Source organism: Neltuma alba, unplaced genomic scaffold (assembly GCF_004799145.2).
Source record: "Neltuma alba isolate B1F8T4 unplaced genomic scaffold, ASM479914v2 tig00013553_pilon, whole genome shotgun sequence".
Lineage (NCBI taxonomy): Eukaryota > Viridiplantae > Streptophyta > Magnoliopsida > Fabales > Fabaceae > Neltuma > Neltuma alba.
This window is the reverse complement of record NW_021637759.1, coordinates 44,416-58,393: the sequence shown is the minus strand read 5'-3', so window position 1 is coordinate 58,393 and position 13,978 is coordinate 44,416. Positions and strand designations below refer to the sequence as shown.

Below are 13,978 nucleotides of genomic sequence, written 5' to 3'. Positions count from 1 at the left end.
GAGTTATGGAGAAGGACGTTGGAGTCGAAAGGTTTCTGCTTGAGCAGAAACAAAACAGAATATATGCATTGTGATTTTGGGGGGAGGCAAGGCAATGGGGATTTGGAGGTGAAGATGGGGGAGCAAATTATTCCTCAAGTATCAAAGTTTAAATACCTAGGATGCATTATACAGGAGGATGGGGAAATTGATGGAGACGTTTCTTAAAGAATACAAATTGGCTGGTTAAAGTGGAGGAAAGCTACCGGAGTTATTTGCGATAAGAAGGTACCTGAGAAACTTAAAGGAAAATTTTATCGGACTGCTATAAGACTGGCTATGTTGTATGGTAGTGAATGTTGGGCAATAAAGGGAAAACAAGAGCACAAAATTGGGATAGCAGAAATGAAGATGTTGAGATGGATGTGTGGTCATACAAGAAAAGATAGGATTTGAAATAAAAATATCAGAGCAAGAGTCGGTGTAGTACCTATCCAAGAGAAAATGGTTGAAAATCGCTTAAGATGATTTGGACATGTATAGAGAAGGCCATTGGAGGCCCCGGTGAGGAGGGTGGATCAGACAAGATGGAGTCTCATAAAAAGGAACAGAGGAAGACTAATAAGAACGCTTAATGAGGTCATTGAACGAGACCTCCTAGTCAACAATATATCTAAGGATTGGGTTGTTGACAGAGCACGATGTCGTGTGATTCATGTAGCCGACCCTACCTAGTGGGATAAGACTTGTTGTTGTTGTAGGTTTTTACTTATCTATGAATACCCACTATCATTTGTAACTCAGTTGTGCAATGTGATTAGAAGTTATTCAGTTTCTCTTAAGTGTTCGATTCTTCTCTAATCCTCCTCTGTTTCTCTTGCTCTTTTCCCTTTCTTTTTCCTCTTTCTTTCTCCTACTTTACTTCCCATAACATAATCTTTCCTGATTACCATGCCTATATAAGTGTAATATATACTTGCGTCCATCATAGGATAACTGCTGAAAAATGCCATTTAGTTTAATTTGTAATCCTACAATTTACTAGAGATGTTAGGTTACAAGCATTTCCTTGAAGTTTCTAGTTTATTTTTGCATTGATTTGAATTTTATTTATTCTACTGGTTGACCGGAATTAATTGTAATTATGGCATCCTATATTTCATCTAATATCTGTTTTGTGACGTCCCTTTGTTTTTACTTTGGTTTCAAGCACTTTTGGTGACTCATTTACTATTGGTTAATAGCAAGCCTTATCTCACTGAGTTATTAAAGGTTAGAGTAGACTAACTTTTCTTTTGATTTTTTCCTGTAATATTCAACCTTTTTCAGGCGTTCATAGACTTCAGATGTTCTGTTGTTGAGAGACGTGCAAGGTATAAGCTTTCACGAGCACAAGAGAGACAGCATATTGTTGAGGTACATGATCCATGTGTTTGCACACAGAGAATTGAAATCTTTTGACAACTTTGGGGGGTGCTATTAGATATGCTTTTTATTCTCTATTTTTATTGGATAAGATACTGTTATCAGAATGTGATAGCTAAATAAACTGCTTGTTACGCTAAATATGTTATTTTCCATAGGTGATCTGCCCCTAGAGTCATTTGGCTAAAATTAAAATACATATAAACACAAGATATTGAAGATCATTGTTGCACTTCAGCATGCCTTACGGACGCTTAAATGGTAGACATTCATGAATATCCTTAGGATTTATTTCTTTTTTTGTGGTAAATAATGCCTCATTCTATGCGTTGAATTGTTTGTCCATACATGCTTGCCGTCCAACAGTGTTAGTTTTCTCCTTTTGCTTCTGGAATTTGCTTAAACAAGTTTGGAGAGTGATGTGCTATCAATTACTCCCTCTGGTCCTGTATACAAGTTGCAATTTTTGTGGCAGGGTTGGTTCTTTTTATATAAGTTGCACTTTGTATATGTCTGTAAGTTTCACTTTTTTCATTTTGCCTCCCTATTGATTAAATGTCTCTACATTAATGATCACATGTTAGCCAGGAATTATATTCTATTCTTTCTTTTAGTGGACTCTCTCGCCTCTTTTTTGTACACATTCTGTCGCATCTCTTTTATTTTCACTCATTCTCTCTTGCTCACCCTCTCCATAAATGAGGACATATTTGGGGGGAAAAAAATACATTTCTTGCGCATTTATTGCCTTTAACTGAATTTTTGATCTATGTAATTTGATTATTTGTATCTTATTTATGGGACCAGAGTGAGCCTTACCTGTGTTAACAACACATCCTTTTCACTTCAGCATGTGCTTTTTGCCCCTGTGAACTGTTTAAAAGCATTTGAAGGCTTGAGGTCAACCATTTCCTTTAAGATATATTTTTTTAATAGATGAACTAATATATTCATCAGACGTATGGTGTAAATAAGTGAGGTTCCATTTTTAATTTTTTCATTGAATTATGGATTCCTTTATTAATTTCATGGGCAATGCAGCAAACAAATGATAGGTTGGACCCTCGTTGATTATTGAGAGTGAAGTTGGTTGTTTGTCAAGTAAAAGGTGTATGGCTAGACGTTCTTTTTCAAGCTAATGGGGATAAATTCAGTAATGAGTCCATATGGAAATCTTCAGTTGGGTTTCTGTTTAGCAATGTCTTTGATTGGGGATTTCAGAAAATATCACTTTTTTCTTTCAGTGTTGTGGAGTTCTTGATCAGTTTTAGGGAATTTGAGATTCAGCAAGCAAGGGAAATTTTGTTTTAATATATGCATTGTTTGCTGTGGCTATCAATTTACCAGACATGCGAGCTGCTTTATTATCTTGGATTTTTTGTTTTTTCAATTTGGTTAGCCGACTACCTTTGTGGGTAATAACTCATCTGGCTTCTTCATGGTGCTCTGCCCACCATCAGACAGTGTTGTCAGCCTCTCAGCCTTGTGATCGAATTCTGCATTTGGCTACTCTTAAGTGGTTACCTCTTGATGAAAAACAAAAATAAAACTGATTTCTGAAAGATATAATCATTGAACATTAGCTTGGGAAAATTGTTGAACAAACGTAATATGTCTATGTTGATCTTCTTGCCTAACATGGTTCAGCACACATCCAGGGTATTGTTGTTGGGCTTGACAATCTGGATGGAGTTATTCATGTTATTCGTGAAGCTTCAAGTAATTCAGTTGCATCGGCTGGTCTTAGAAATGGTAATCTCCTCATGTTTTGTTTATTCCTTGGTGTTGATCGTCCAGAAATCCTATTTCTCCTGAATGTGATATTTGAAGACATATGAAGAGCATGTTTGCATGACTTTTGATATTCAGACATTCAGTTCAAGTGTTAGACTTAGTTCGTTTCACTATTAATTTGAAAGTTTTATTTGTAATCTAAGTGCAGTGCAACCCAGTCCACTTAACCATGTATTCAAGTTCTGGCTCTTCTAATCATCTAATAATAAATTAAATTTTATATTACAGAGTTTAACCTATCTGACAAACAAGCTGAAGCCATATTGGACATTAGTTTGAGAAGACTGAGCCTTCTTGAGGTAACTTGGAATCATGCCACTAAGAATGCTAATAATTTTTGTGATTTTTGTTAAATAGTTGTGATGATACCAGAGGTAGAAATAATATGCTTTCTGCTGTACAGAGGAGAAAATTTGAGGATGAAAGTAAATCTTTGACAGAACAAATTTCGAAGTTTGAGGAACTGTTATCTAGCAGGAAAAATATACTGGAGGTATAGTTTCACTTATCAGCATTTCTTTCCTTCATAGCTTATGGAGGCTAATCCATGGGTTGTATTTGTTCAGTCAAATACTGGTACTCCTTGGTTGCTGGCTTGACAACATATTAATTTTGCGTTATATGACTTTTTACATCAAATTTTGTTCCTCGAATCCTACTGTTGGCATACATACTGCATATGTCAGTGGTGTTTGTCAATCTTTTGATCCCTATGTTGTTTGGAAATTAAAGTACACTGATAGGCCATCTTGCATCCCCAAAGTCAGACAGGTGCAGATCTTAATTGTTTCTTTTGAAAATGGTTTTTGTCTGCCCATGTCTTTTTTCCATCCACTTTCTATATCAATTATTGATTTCAATTTTCTCTTTCCAGAATTTTGATATGGAACGAGAAGTATTTGGGGGGGGGGGGGAATATTTTGGGGGAATGAAAATTATAGGCAAAAGTTGCACACCCTTGTTAGGTAAAAACTGCATTTCCTTAAGAGGGTATTTTACCTTACTTTCACAATAATATTCTCCCCATAGAAGGGAAGAAAATGGGAAGTTAAGAAATATGGTGATAATATTTTAAGTACATATTTTTCACTGAAATTTCATCTCTAGTCTCAACTTAATTCACCATGGATAAAGTTTTGGTTTTATAATTTTCACTTCAGTTTATTCCCCCAATTTTAGGCTGAACAAGAGGGGAGAAGCTAATTTTCAACTTCCTCAATTTTACTGCCTTTGCTATCTTCCTTTTCGTTTTCTTTGCCTCAGCACTTTGTTCTGTGCACTTTTTTTGTCCCAAAAACTGATGGGCATTTTTCACAAAACACACTCTCTCTCTTAGTTACTTCTATTATGGTTGTTTACTGTGCTTAATGGATCATTCATATTGCTAACTGAACCAAAACTTTTTGACTTATTTCTGAAACCTTTAGCTTGTAGAACACGAAGCTGTTGAGCTGAAAAACAAATTTGCTAGTCCAAGGCGTTCAATGTTGGAAGATGCAGATAATGGTCAACTTGAAGACATTGATATTATTCCAAATGAAGAAATGATATTGGTATGTTTCAGTATAAATCTTTATTTTGTGCTTTTCTTCTCTCGTTGACTTGTCACTTCAGGGTGCATGTGTGTTATAATATTTTGAACCCTTTTCTCCCCCATGATTGTGTCTTACTTTCAGGCACTTAGTGAAAAAGGTTATGTCAAGAGGATGAAGCCAAGCACCTTTAACCTTCAAAACCGTGGAACAATTGGCAAATCAGTTGGAAAGTTGAGAGTGAATGATTCAATGTCTGACTTCCTTGTTTGTTCTGCACATGACCACGTCCTTTATTTCAGGTGGCCTAATCTTTTCCCTATTTTGTTGCCACAAGTAAAAGAACTTCTGCCTTTGGAAATATAAAGTAAACTAACCTACGTTGATGTACAATAAAGATAGTGAAACTGAGCCAGTATAGAAAAACACTAATATTTATTGATCAATTTCAAGGCAAGTGAAACACCTAGAAACATACTGAACCATGTTTAGGTGACCCAAAGAAAGCCAAATTCCACAGCTCAAGTTGAAGTAATCTTATTCCAACATTGGAAATAAAATCTTAATCCAACATTCCTAAAAGTGACAAATAATACAATGCATAAACTGAACAACTAGACACTTGATTCCTAAGTGACTCATTTAATTTCTAATTCCAAATTACATTTTGATTCTTAATTTTCAATTTAATATTTAGCATTTATAGCTCCACTTCACTGTTATTTATGAAGTATGTAGAACTTGGATTTATTTGTGCACTTATGTACTTCTTTCCCTTGAAAGTTCTAAAAATTTCTGGGCCTGTGAGCTGGCTTTTTATGGCTTTGCTTTTGATTCTAGGTCCCCATATTTGTTGTGGTTGCTATTTCATTTTGTCAAGTATTTATTTATTTATTTATTTTTTTGCTGCAGTTGATCCTGATTTATGAAAAGACATAGATAATGACTTGCGAAATTTAATTTTCAGTGATAAGGGAACAGTTTACTCAGCTCGTGCTTATAAAATTCCAGAATGTAGCCGGAATGCTGCTGGCACCCCACTTGTTCAAGTAATTGGTTATCTCTCCCTCACTCCCTCCCTCCTCCTCTCCACAGACACACACACACTCTTGTATTGCTCACAAAACCTATCATTGTTTTTATGTTTGAACCAGCTTATATCTTTATCTGATGGGGAAAGAATAACATCAATTATTCCTGTGAGTGAGTTTGCTGAAGATCAGTTTTTGCTGATGCTTACAATGAATGGCTATATCAAGAAAGTTTCCTTGAATTCTTTTTCTTCAATCAGATCAACCGGAATCATTGCAATTCAGTTGGTTTGTTCTCACAGATTTTCACCTTTCTCCAATGTTCCATTGATAAGTAGTTAGAATGCTTTGTGTGCTAGTTTGCTTAATCAAGCCTTTGATTTAATAGGTTCCAGGTGATGAGCTGAAATGGGTTCGTCATTGCACAAATGATGACCTTGTAGCTATGGCTTCACACAATGGAATGGTTACTCTAAGCCTCTCCAGCAATGTAAGAAGTTTTCATTGTTTCTTATACTCAAGAATTTTTTATTTTTGAATTCTGAATCATTGAAATCTGAGGTGGCTTAACATCACATTTTCTGATCACTCAAAAAAATCATAGAAAATGAATTGGTTTTTTTTTTATATTCCTTGTGTGTGCATGCTCACGCGTGTGCGTGCAAGCATTGATCATATGATGCTATTGTAGTCTATCAGCAACCAAATTTTTAGATAGGTTGTTAACCAAAAGGTCCCGTTTAATGACCTCATTGAGTGTTCTCCTTGGTCTTTCTCTATTCCTTTTGAAAAGATTCCAAACTGTTTGATCTACTGATAGAGCCAGCAACTAGAAAGATTGAAACTGAGAAAATACTGCCGTGTATCCTCTTTACTGATTGAAAATTGAGAGAATACAAATGCTACTGATGAATGCACCAAACACACACTCCAGGAATGACAATGAGGAAATAACTGTAAAACGAAATAAACACTCCCTTGGCTTGATATTCGAGAGATCAGGCCCTTTCTCCCATCTAACACACCAATTGCCTACTTTACTACTACTCCTCTCCCCCCCCCCCCCCCCCCCAAAAAAAAAAAAAGCACTCCCACTACCTGACAATGTCAGAAAATCATTACCCCTGCTGCACACTGTCATTTCCGGTTTTGCCCTGGCTATTTTGATCAGACTTGGACCTTGGGCCATCGTTGGTTCTTCTCTTGTATTTTCTGTCCCAATACTTACTGGGTCTATCATCTACCCTGCTCACTGGCGCCTTCAATGGCCTGGTGAGGAGCCTGTGAACTAGTCCTACTTATTTCAAGCTAAAGACCCAAGCTTTTGATCCAGTTATCATCTGATGAGCTTTTTTCTCCCCTATTTTTGTACAATAATGACTTCGTATGAGTGGTTGAAGATTGTATTATCATTGCTTAATATATAGGAATCTTGGCATGGTTTTTGTTTTGGTGGATTGATGCATCATTGGTGTTAAACATGGACTTTGGAAGGGGCATCAGGTGCCCAACTGTCCATTTCATTTGTTTAAGAGTATCATTGTTTGAATTAAGTTTGTTATCTTAATGTGAATAGAACCTGTAATGTTGCCTTTATTTAGACATTTCTGGATTCTAAAATCCAAGAAGTACAAGTTGATTGTTTCTCTTTTTTCACTCGGATTTTTTTATTTACTCTCCAATTAATCTTTGTTCTTTTAATTGGTTACGATTGGCATTGGCAGTCCAAAATAGCTGGGATTGAGATCCTTTTTATTTTGTTTGTTTTATTATCGTCTGTGAATTGGGCCTTGTTATCGTTCTAATACACAGAAGTTTTCTCAGCTATATATTTTTGAAATTATTTTAAATAAAATATTATTCTTTATGAAAAGTTACCAGAAGATTATAACCTCAGTAATAACTTGTCGCTAAATATTTACTTGTATTATTTTTCTTCATTAATAATGATGGAGAACATATTTCATAACCTCTAATACTGGACTATTTCCTCTCACTTGTACTTTCAAAAGAATAACCTAAAAGCAATAATATTTCCATACATTTATTGACTTTTTTTCTCGTCATTAGTCTTCTGTGTAGAATATTGATTTTTTGACATCACTATCTCTTCATTTAAGCTCAGATTCGTACACTAAACAGAAATACAAGGGGTGCACTGGCAATGAGACTAAGAGAAGGGGATAGAATGGCTAGTGTGGACATTGTACCAGCAGCTATGTGGAATAAGTTGGAAAACTTTTCAGGAGCCCCTCGGAGCAAGTAATTTTCCATGATCCTACATTTTTCAGTTGGTAGTATTGATAATTGATAGGTTTGTATAAGATTTCTTGTTAATTGATGTGATTTGGCTGAGAACCTTGTGCTGGATGCCCCTATTGTTTGTAAATCTTTTTGGTGCTTGATTATGATATTATGATTGCTTTGTCTTTCCCTGAACTAAACTTTCCTTGCTCTACCAACGTCATTCTCTGGTTTATAATTTATTCATATCAAAAGTTTTTTTTTTTTTTAAATTATACATCTATTAGAAGTTACAACGGTCCCTGAACATGGTTAGTTTTGGCACAAAAAAAAAAAAAAGCTAAAGAAACAAAAAAAGAACATGGTTAGTATATCGGCATTTGGAAATTACACTACATGTCCAAGAGAAAAGGAACGAGGATGGGGAAAAAAATCTCAGTTAACAGTGCATATTTCCAAAAGTTATATATCCTGACATCATTCATTTGATGTTTTCTACCTTACTAGTCTCATTATAGCTTTTGAAAAGCCGGCATACAATGATATGCTGGATTTAAGGGGTTCAACATCTGGAAGTACAGAAAACTATAAGCTTGCTGAAAAAAGGCCCAGTTTGCTAAGTGTTGAGTCTTCCTTTCGTGCTTTATTGGATAGTTTGTGGTTTCATTGACTAGCTAGGGCCCTGGAATATGGTGTTCTTTGAATTGTTGTATATACCATGGTTTGCAAAACCAGACCATTTTAGACCAGCTGGTTCAATTGCTAAACCGGCAAACCAGCCGTGTGTCTGGTCCAGAAAAGCAAGGAAACCAGTAACGGAGTGACTAGTATGAACTGGTTAACCCAGGTTTAGACCAACCAGCCTGTCAAGTTGACTGTATTAGCTGAGTTAGAGAGGAAAAAAAGAAATGAAGATCTCAAAAGATGAAAGATGAAGATGCAGGCAGAAGAAGAAAGCTGGAAGAAAACCAGACAGAAGACAAAAGGATGCATGGCCTTTGTCTTGCTGTTCCAACTTTCTGCCATGGTGGTTTTGCTGTGTTAGAGCATAACACCCAAAAGCTGGAAAGGTTCTGCCAGGTGTATTCTTTCAGTTGAGGAAAGGTGTTGCTGGAGGTATATTTTCTGTTGTGGAAAGTTGCTGTTGGAGAGATTTTTTCGATTGAGGAAAGGTGTAAAGATGGGAGGGAAGAGCCAAAAGTAAATGGTGAAGAGGTGTGGCCGAAGGTGTTATTTCTGGTGTTGAGGAGAAAGTCAAAAGGCTGGAAAGAATTCAAAAAATAATTAGGCATCTGAGCCGTCAAATGAAGAGCCAAATGATGTATAAAAGCGGGCCTATGAAAAGTCTATTAGATAGGTATTTAAGCAGAGTACCTGATTTTGAGGATATACTATAGTGGTACTTAAAAAACAGCAAAAACATCTGATGGGTCTTGAAGTCTGGCATTTTTGAATTTGACGAACAAGAAAACTTTCCAATTTCCATTGGAATACAACTCTAAAAGGTTTTGTTCATTAAAAAAAGAGCAAAAAAATTATATTAAATAGTTTTTTATTAAGTAGTATTTTTTAAGTTAATTTTTATTTTAATATTTTAATTCTTTAAATCTTGTTTTAATTTTATTACTACTGCCCACTTCAATCTTATTGTTATTATTTAAATTTATTCTATTATTATATCACAGTTTATTTAAAATAATTGTTATATAATTGAAAATATGGTGATTTGATCAGTACACCATTTCGATTGCAGTTTGACCACGGTGAAAACATTGACCCTTGACCTAATAAAATAGAAATTCATACTTTTAATCAGCTTGATTCACAACTATTTGCATGTCTGATGATTCTGTTGGTCTTTCCCTTTTTACTCATATCACATATGGTGTCTTGATCTTTTTAATTATATTTCTTCCATTATAGGGGGAAAGAGCCGATCAATGGATTGAATGGGTCTTTTAGCTTTTCATGATGTCTACTTGTGTCAAACTGCCAAATGATGTATATCATAAATGCCTAACATTTTTTTTAATATGCCTGCAGAGCAAAGGGTATAAATGGCCCATGGTTGTTGTTTGTGTCTGAAAGCGGTTATGGGAAGCGGGTTCCATTGAGCAGTTTTCGCCCATCGCCTCTGAATCGGGTTGGTTTGATAGGATACAAGGTATTTTTATATCCTGGACAAACCTGCATTTGATAGTAATTATGTTGATTTTCCATCTAATGTATATGTTTTTTACCACCTGTATTCAGTTTTCTGCTGAAGACCGCTTGGCTGCAGTTTTTGTAGTAGGATTCTCATTATCAGGTAATTTAGTTTGATATCGGGTACAATGCTGATAATTACCAGCATATCACTGCTTTACTGTATATTGTAGTTTCGGTTGTGAATTATTGTTTTCTTTTATTCAACAGAGGATGGTGAAAGTGATGAACAAGTGGTTCTTGTGAGTCACAGTGGTACTGTGAATAGAATTAAGGTCCGGGATATTTCAATACAATCTCGATTTGCAAGGTATGTTTGCAGTGCGTCCTTTTAGTGTGTGTGCAGGTTGTGTTAATTCTGTATTGCTATGGCTTCATCATACTGGCAAAATTTAACTGTGCAGAATGCGTGTGTACATATACATATAAGTGCATATTCTGTGCTATGCTTACATTTGAATTCATTCTTATAAATAATTCCATCACCTCCCTGATTTAAGGGCTATTTTCGCTTTTGCCTGCCTGCTGTTTCCTTTCCACTGCATTTATTATAATCAGATGAAGGTAAAGGCATCTCAAAAGCATGTAACATGGACATAGTCCAGAAATTGTATTAAATATATCCAAGAAGGATAAAGTTGCAGAAAATAAGAATTGGACTGCTTTTCTTTATTTGCATTTTTTTTTTTTTTTTGGTTTTATCTAAGATTTTGTTTTCTTTCATGTAAATGAAGACTCAATTAAGTGAAGGGAACTGGGTTACCAAAAGAATAAGCGTCCAAATTCCAGTTGTTTCAAGTAGCATAGCTCTATTATGTGTAAATAGGGAAAATTCCAAAGAAATGATAGTTGAATTTCCAAAACCAAAACATCAAAAGGTCACTTCAATTTGCAAAATTCCCAATTAGTCATAATGACTAAGTTGGAATTTTGAAATATTATTGAATTTACAATGTTGCCTTGTAATTTTTTGTTTTATAAAAAAAACCCAAGCAACCCTCACTGGCAGGCTTGCTCCGACACCCATAGCCAGTGCCAGAGCTTTGGTGGGTTGTTGGTCAGTGCCAAAGCTAATTTTTTCAACATTGACTCTTATAACAATATTTATAACTCCTTAACGCTATTTACCACGTATTTTTCAAGTTTTTAAACTGGTTTTTTTTTTTTTTGTTGTTGAAACATTTGTAACATAATTTCCAACTCTTATAATGATATTCACAACTCCATTAATGTCATTAACCACTTTACATGATGGGTTTTTAAATTTGGAAAAATTAGTAGTCCATGCCTAACCTTAAGGTGTTAATGGAGTTGTAAATATTGTTATAAGAGTTGTTAATCACGTTATAAATGTTGAAAAAATCCGTTTGAAGACCTGAAAAGCTCGTGGTAGATGTTGTTAATGGAATTGTAAACATTGTTATCAGAATTGTTAATAACATTACAAATGTTGTAGAAATCTCAATTTAAAAACTTGAAAAACATGTGATAAATGATGTTAATAGAGTTGTGAATATCATGATAAGTGTTGTTAATTACTTTACAATTTTTTTTTTTTTTGGTTTTGGGGTTTTTTTTTGGGGGGGGGGGGGGAGCTGCCAGCCAAAGCTTCGGTGCCAGTTGCTGGCGCCCATGTGAGCTTTGGCCCCAGCTGTTAGCATTGAAGCTCCAGTTAGCTAGTGAGAGTGGCTTGAGGTTTTTTATTAAAAAATGGTTAGAGGGAAACATTGTAAATTTACCAACATTCAAAACTCCAATTTTGTCATTATCACTGTTCTGGAATTTTGCAAATTTAAGTGGCCTTTTAGGGTTGTAGAAATTCAACCATCATTTGTTTGGAATTTTTCCATGTAAATATAAGTGCCATATTTGAAGAGAATGATACATCCAATATATTTATGTGGAGGAAAAAACTAGACGATAAAGGCTAATGAAAGCTAATAAATGCTAATAAAGTTATAAAAATATTTACAGCAAAAGATAGATATTCCCTCACACCCCCCTCAAGCTGGATTATAGGTATTGGTCGTGTCCGCAACTTGCCCATGTGTTCATCGAAGTTCTCTCTTGGAAGTCCCTTGGTGAGCACATCAGCAACTGGCTTCTTCAATAGAACGTATATTAGTCACACTATTCCACTTTTAATCTTTTCTTTGATAAAGTGTCTGTTCATTCCACATGTATAGTTCTATCATGCTAAGCTGAGTGATGAGATATGCGTGTGGCTGCCTTGCTATCAAAATAGAATTTAATTGGCAGTTCAACACCAATCTGCAGTTCTTTGAGAAGTATTTGCAACCATAAGCCCTCATAAATTCTATGCGCTCAGCTCTAAACTTACTTTTCACTGCACTCCTAGCACCACATTTTGTTTTTTGCTACTCCAAGTAAGGTTGCCCCAAACGTAGATACAATACCCATATGTAGATCTTCTATCCTTTGAAGCGCCCGCCCAATCAGCGTTAGTAAATATTTTTACATTGGGTTGTTCACCTCTTTTGAAGGATAAGCCCTTTCTGAGGGTATCTTTTAAGGTACCTCAAAATTCTGTACTATTGTATGCAAGGCTTGGATGCTTGCATTGAACTGATTTTTTATCACGGTCTATAAGTTGGCAAACACAAATGAGGCTTCAAACTTATCTTTGAAAGGTTAACCCAACGAGGACAAGTGTCATCATTTATGAAGTGAATGAACTATTTTGTTTTGGTGCGGTTTGTAACTTGGGATGGTCCCCACAAGTCACTGTGGATGGTAGCAAAAGGTTTGGTTGGGATATATTGACCTTTGGGAAATGATATTTTTGGGTGTTTAACTAATTCACAAACTTCGTATTTCATTTCTAGGTTGTTGTTTGAACAAAGGGACAGATACAAATAGGGTAAGTAATGAAAATTTGGATGACCTATTATGTCATGACATAATGTCAGTCTTAGAAGTTGATGTAGAGTTACATACTCTCTTTTGATATTGGTTTCTCTCACTGGCATCTTCAAAAAGTAGAGGCCCCCTGTGTAGTCTTTAGCGCTCTCAGTTGTCCTTCCTGATGATAGATCCTAAAAGACGCAATGGGATGGGAAAACATTAGTGCTGCGTTTGAATTGTTTGGTCAATTGGCTTATAAACAATGACTTGCATGGTATTTTGGTTTATGGAGAACTGATTACATAATTATAGACTCCAAAATACCAATGCTTCCTTTCCCAGCAACAAGGGTGAGAGACCATATGCAATTTAACTTTATAGCACATGGAGTGTATGTTGAAAATAATTGATGGCAATCAATCATATGACCTGATTCTCTAGACTCAGCAATCCATAGGGTTGTTTTGTTCCTTGAGGTTTTCTGGGTTGAAGGATGTTACCTTTTTGTGCAAATACTGTAGACACTGTTTGAAATCTGACCTGCTATAGTTGTGGCTTCAGTCTCAAATTTGTGTTGCATAAACCAGATTCCCCAATCCTAGCCACATAGCTTGTAGGACCAGAAGCTTCATTTCTCTTAGTCCTTTATGATCTCCAACAATCTCTGATCTCGATTTACTCTGGTAGCAAGCATATTCAACAATCTTAGTACAGATATGAAGTGCCCGATTGTGTGAATCCCAAGGGTTAAGCCGGAAATCAAAGAAGATGATCACCGCTGGAATGGGCATCCTGAAGCTTACATGCACCATCGTATGTGTTCTGATGCAGATTCATGCGGTGGCACTTGTGAGTGCAACGCGTCAGGAAACTTCTAGGGTAGACCAATCGGCCGCCTCTAAT

The 13,978-nt window shown here is 35.7% G+C and overlaps 1 protein-coding gene across 1 annotated transcript in view; it reads left to right on the top strand.

The window, feature by feature from the left end:
* The window catches only part of LOC114738173 (DNA gyrase subunit A, chloroplastic/mitochondrial), a 35,985-nt gene that overhangs the window by 20,368 nt on the left and 1,639 nt on the right, over window positions 1–13,978 (top strand). The window contains exons 14-26 of the mRNA XM_028926193.1: window positions 1,309–1,395; window positions 3,063–3,156; window positions 3,427–3,497; window positions 3,602–3,691; window positions 4,626–4,751; window positions 4,875–5,032; window positions 5,698–5,779; window positions 5,885–6,049; window positions 6,150–6,251; window positions 7,887–8,023; window positions 10,049–10,169; window positions 10,259–10,313; window positions 10,421–10,520. Coding sequence (XP_028782026.1) covers window positions 1,309–1,395; window positions 3,063–3,156; window positions 3,427–3,497; window positions 3,602–3,691; window positions 4,626–4,751; window positions 4,875–5,032; window positions 5,698–5,779; window positions 5,885–6,049; window positions 6,150–6,251; window positions 7,887–8,023; window positions 10,049–10,169; window positions 10,259–10,313; window positions 10,421–10,520 — 1,388 coding nt within the window. The remainder of the gene's footprint in view (window positions 1–1,308; window positions 1,396–3,062; window positions 3,157–3,426; window positions 3,498–3,601; window positions 3,692–4,625; window positions 4,752–4,874; window positions 5,033–5,697; window positions 5,780–5,884; window positions 6,050–6,149; window positions 6,252–7,886; window positions 8,024–10,048; window positions 10,170–10,258; window positions 10,314–10,420; window positions 10,521–13,978) is intronic.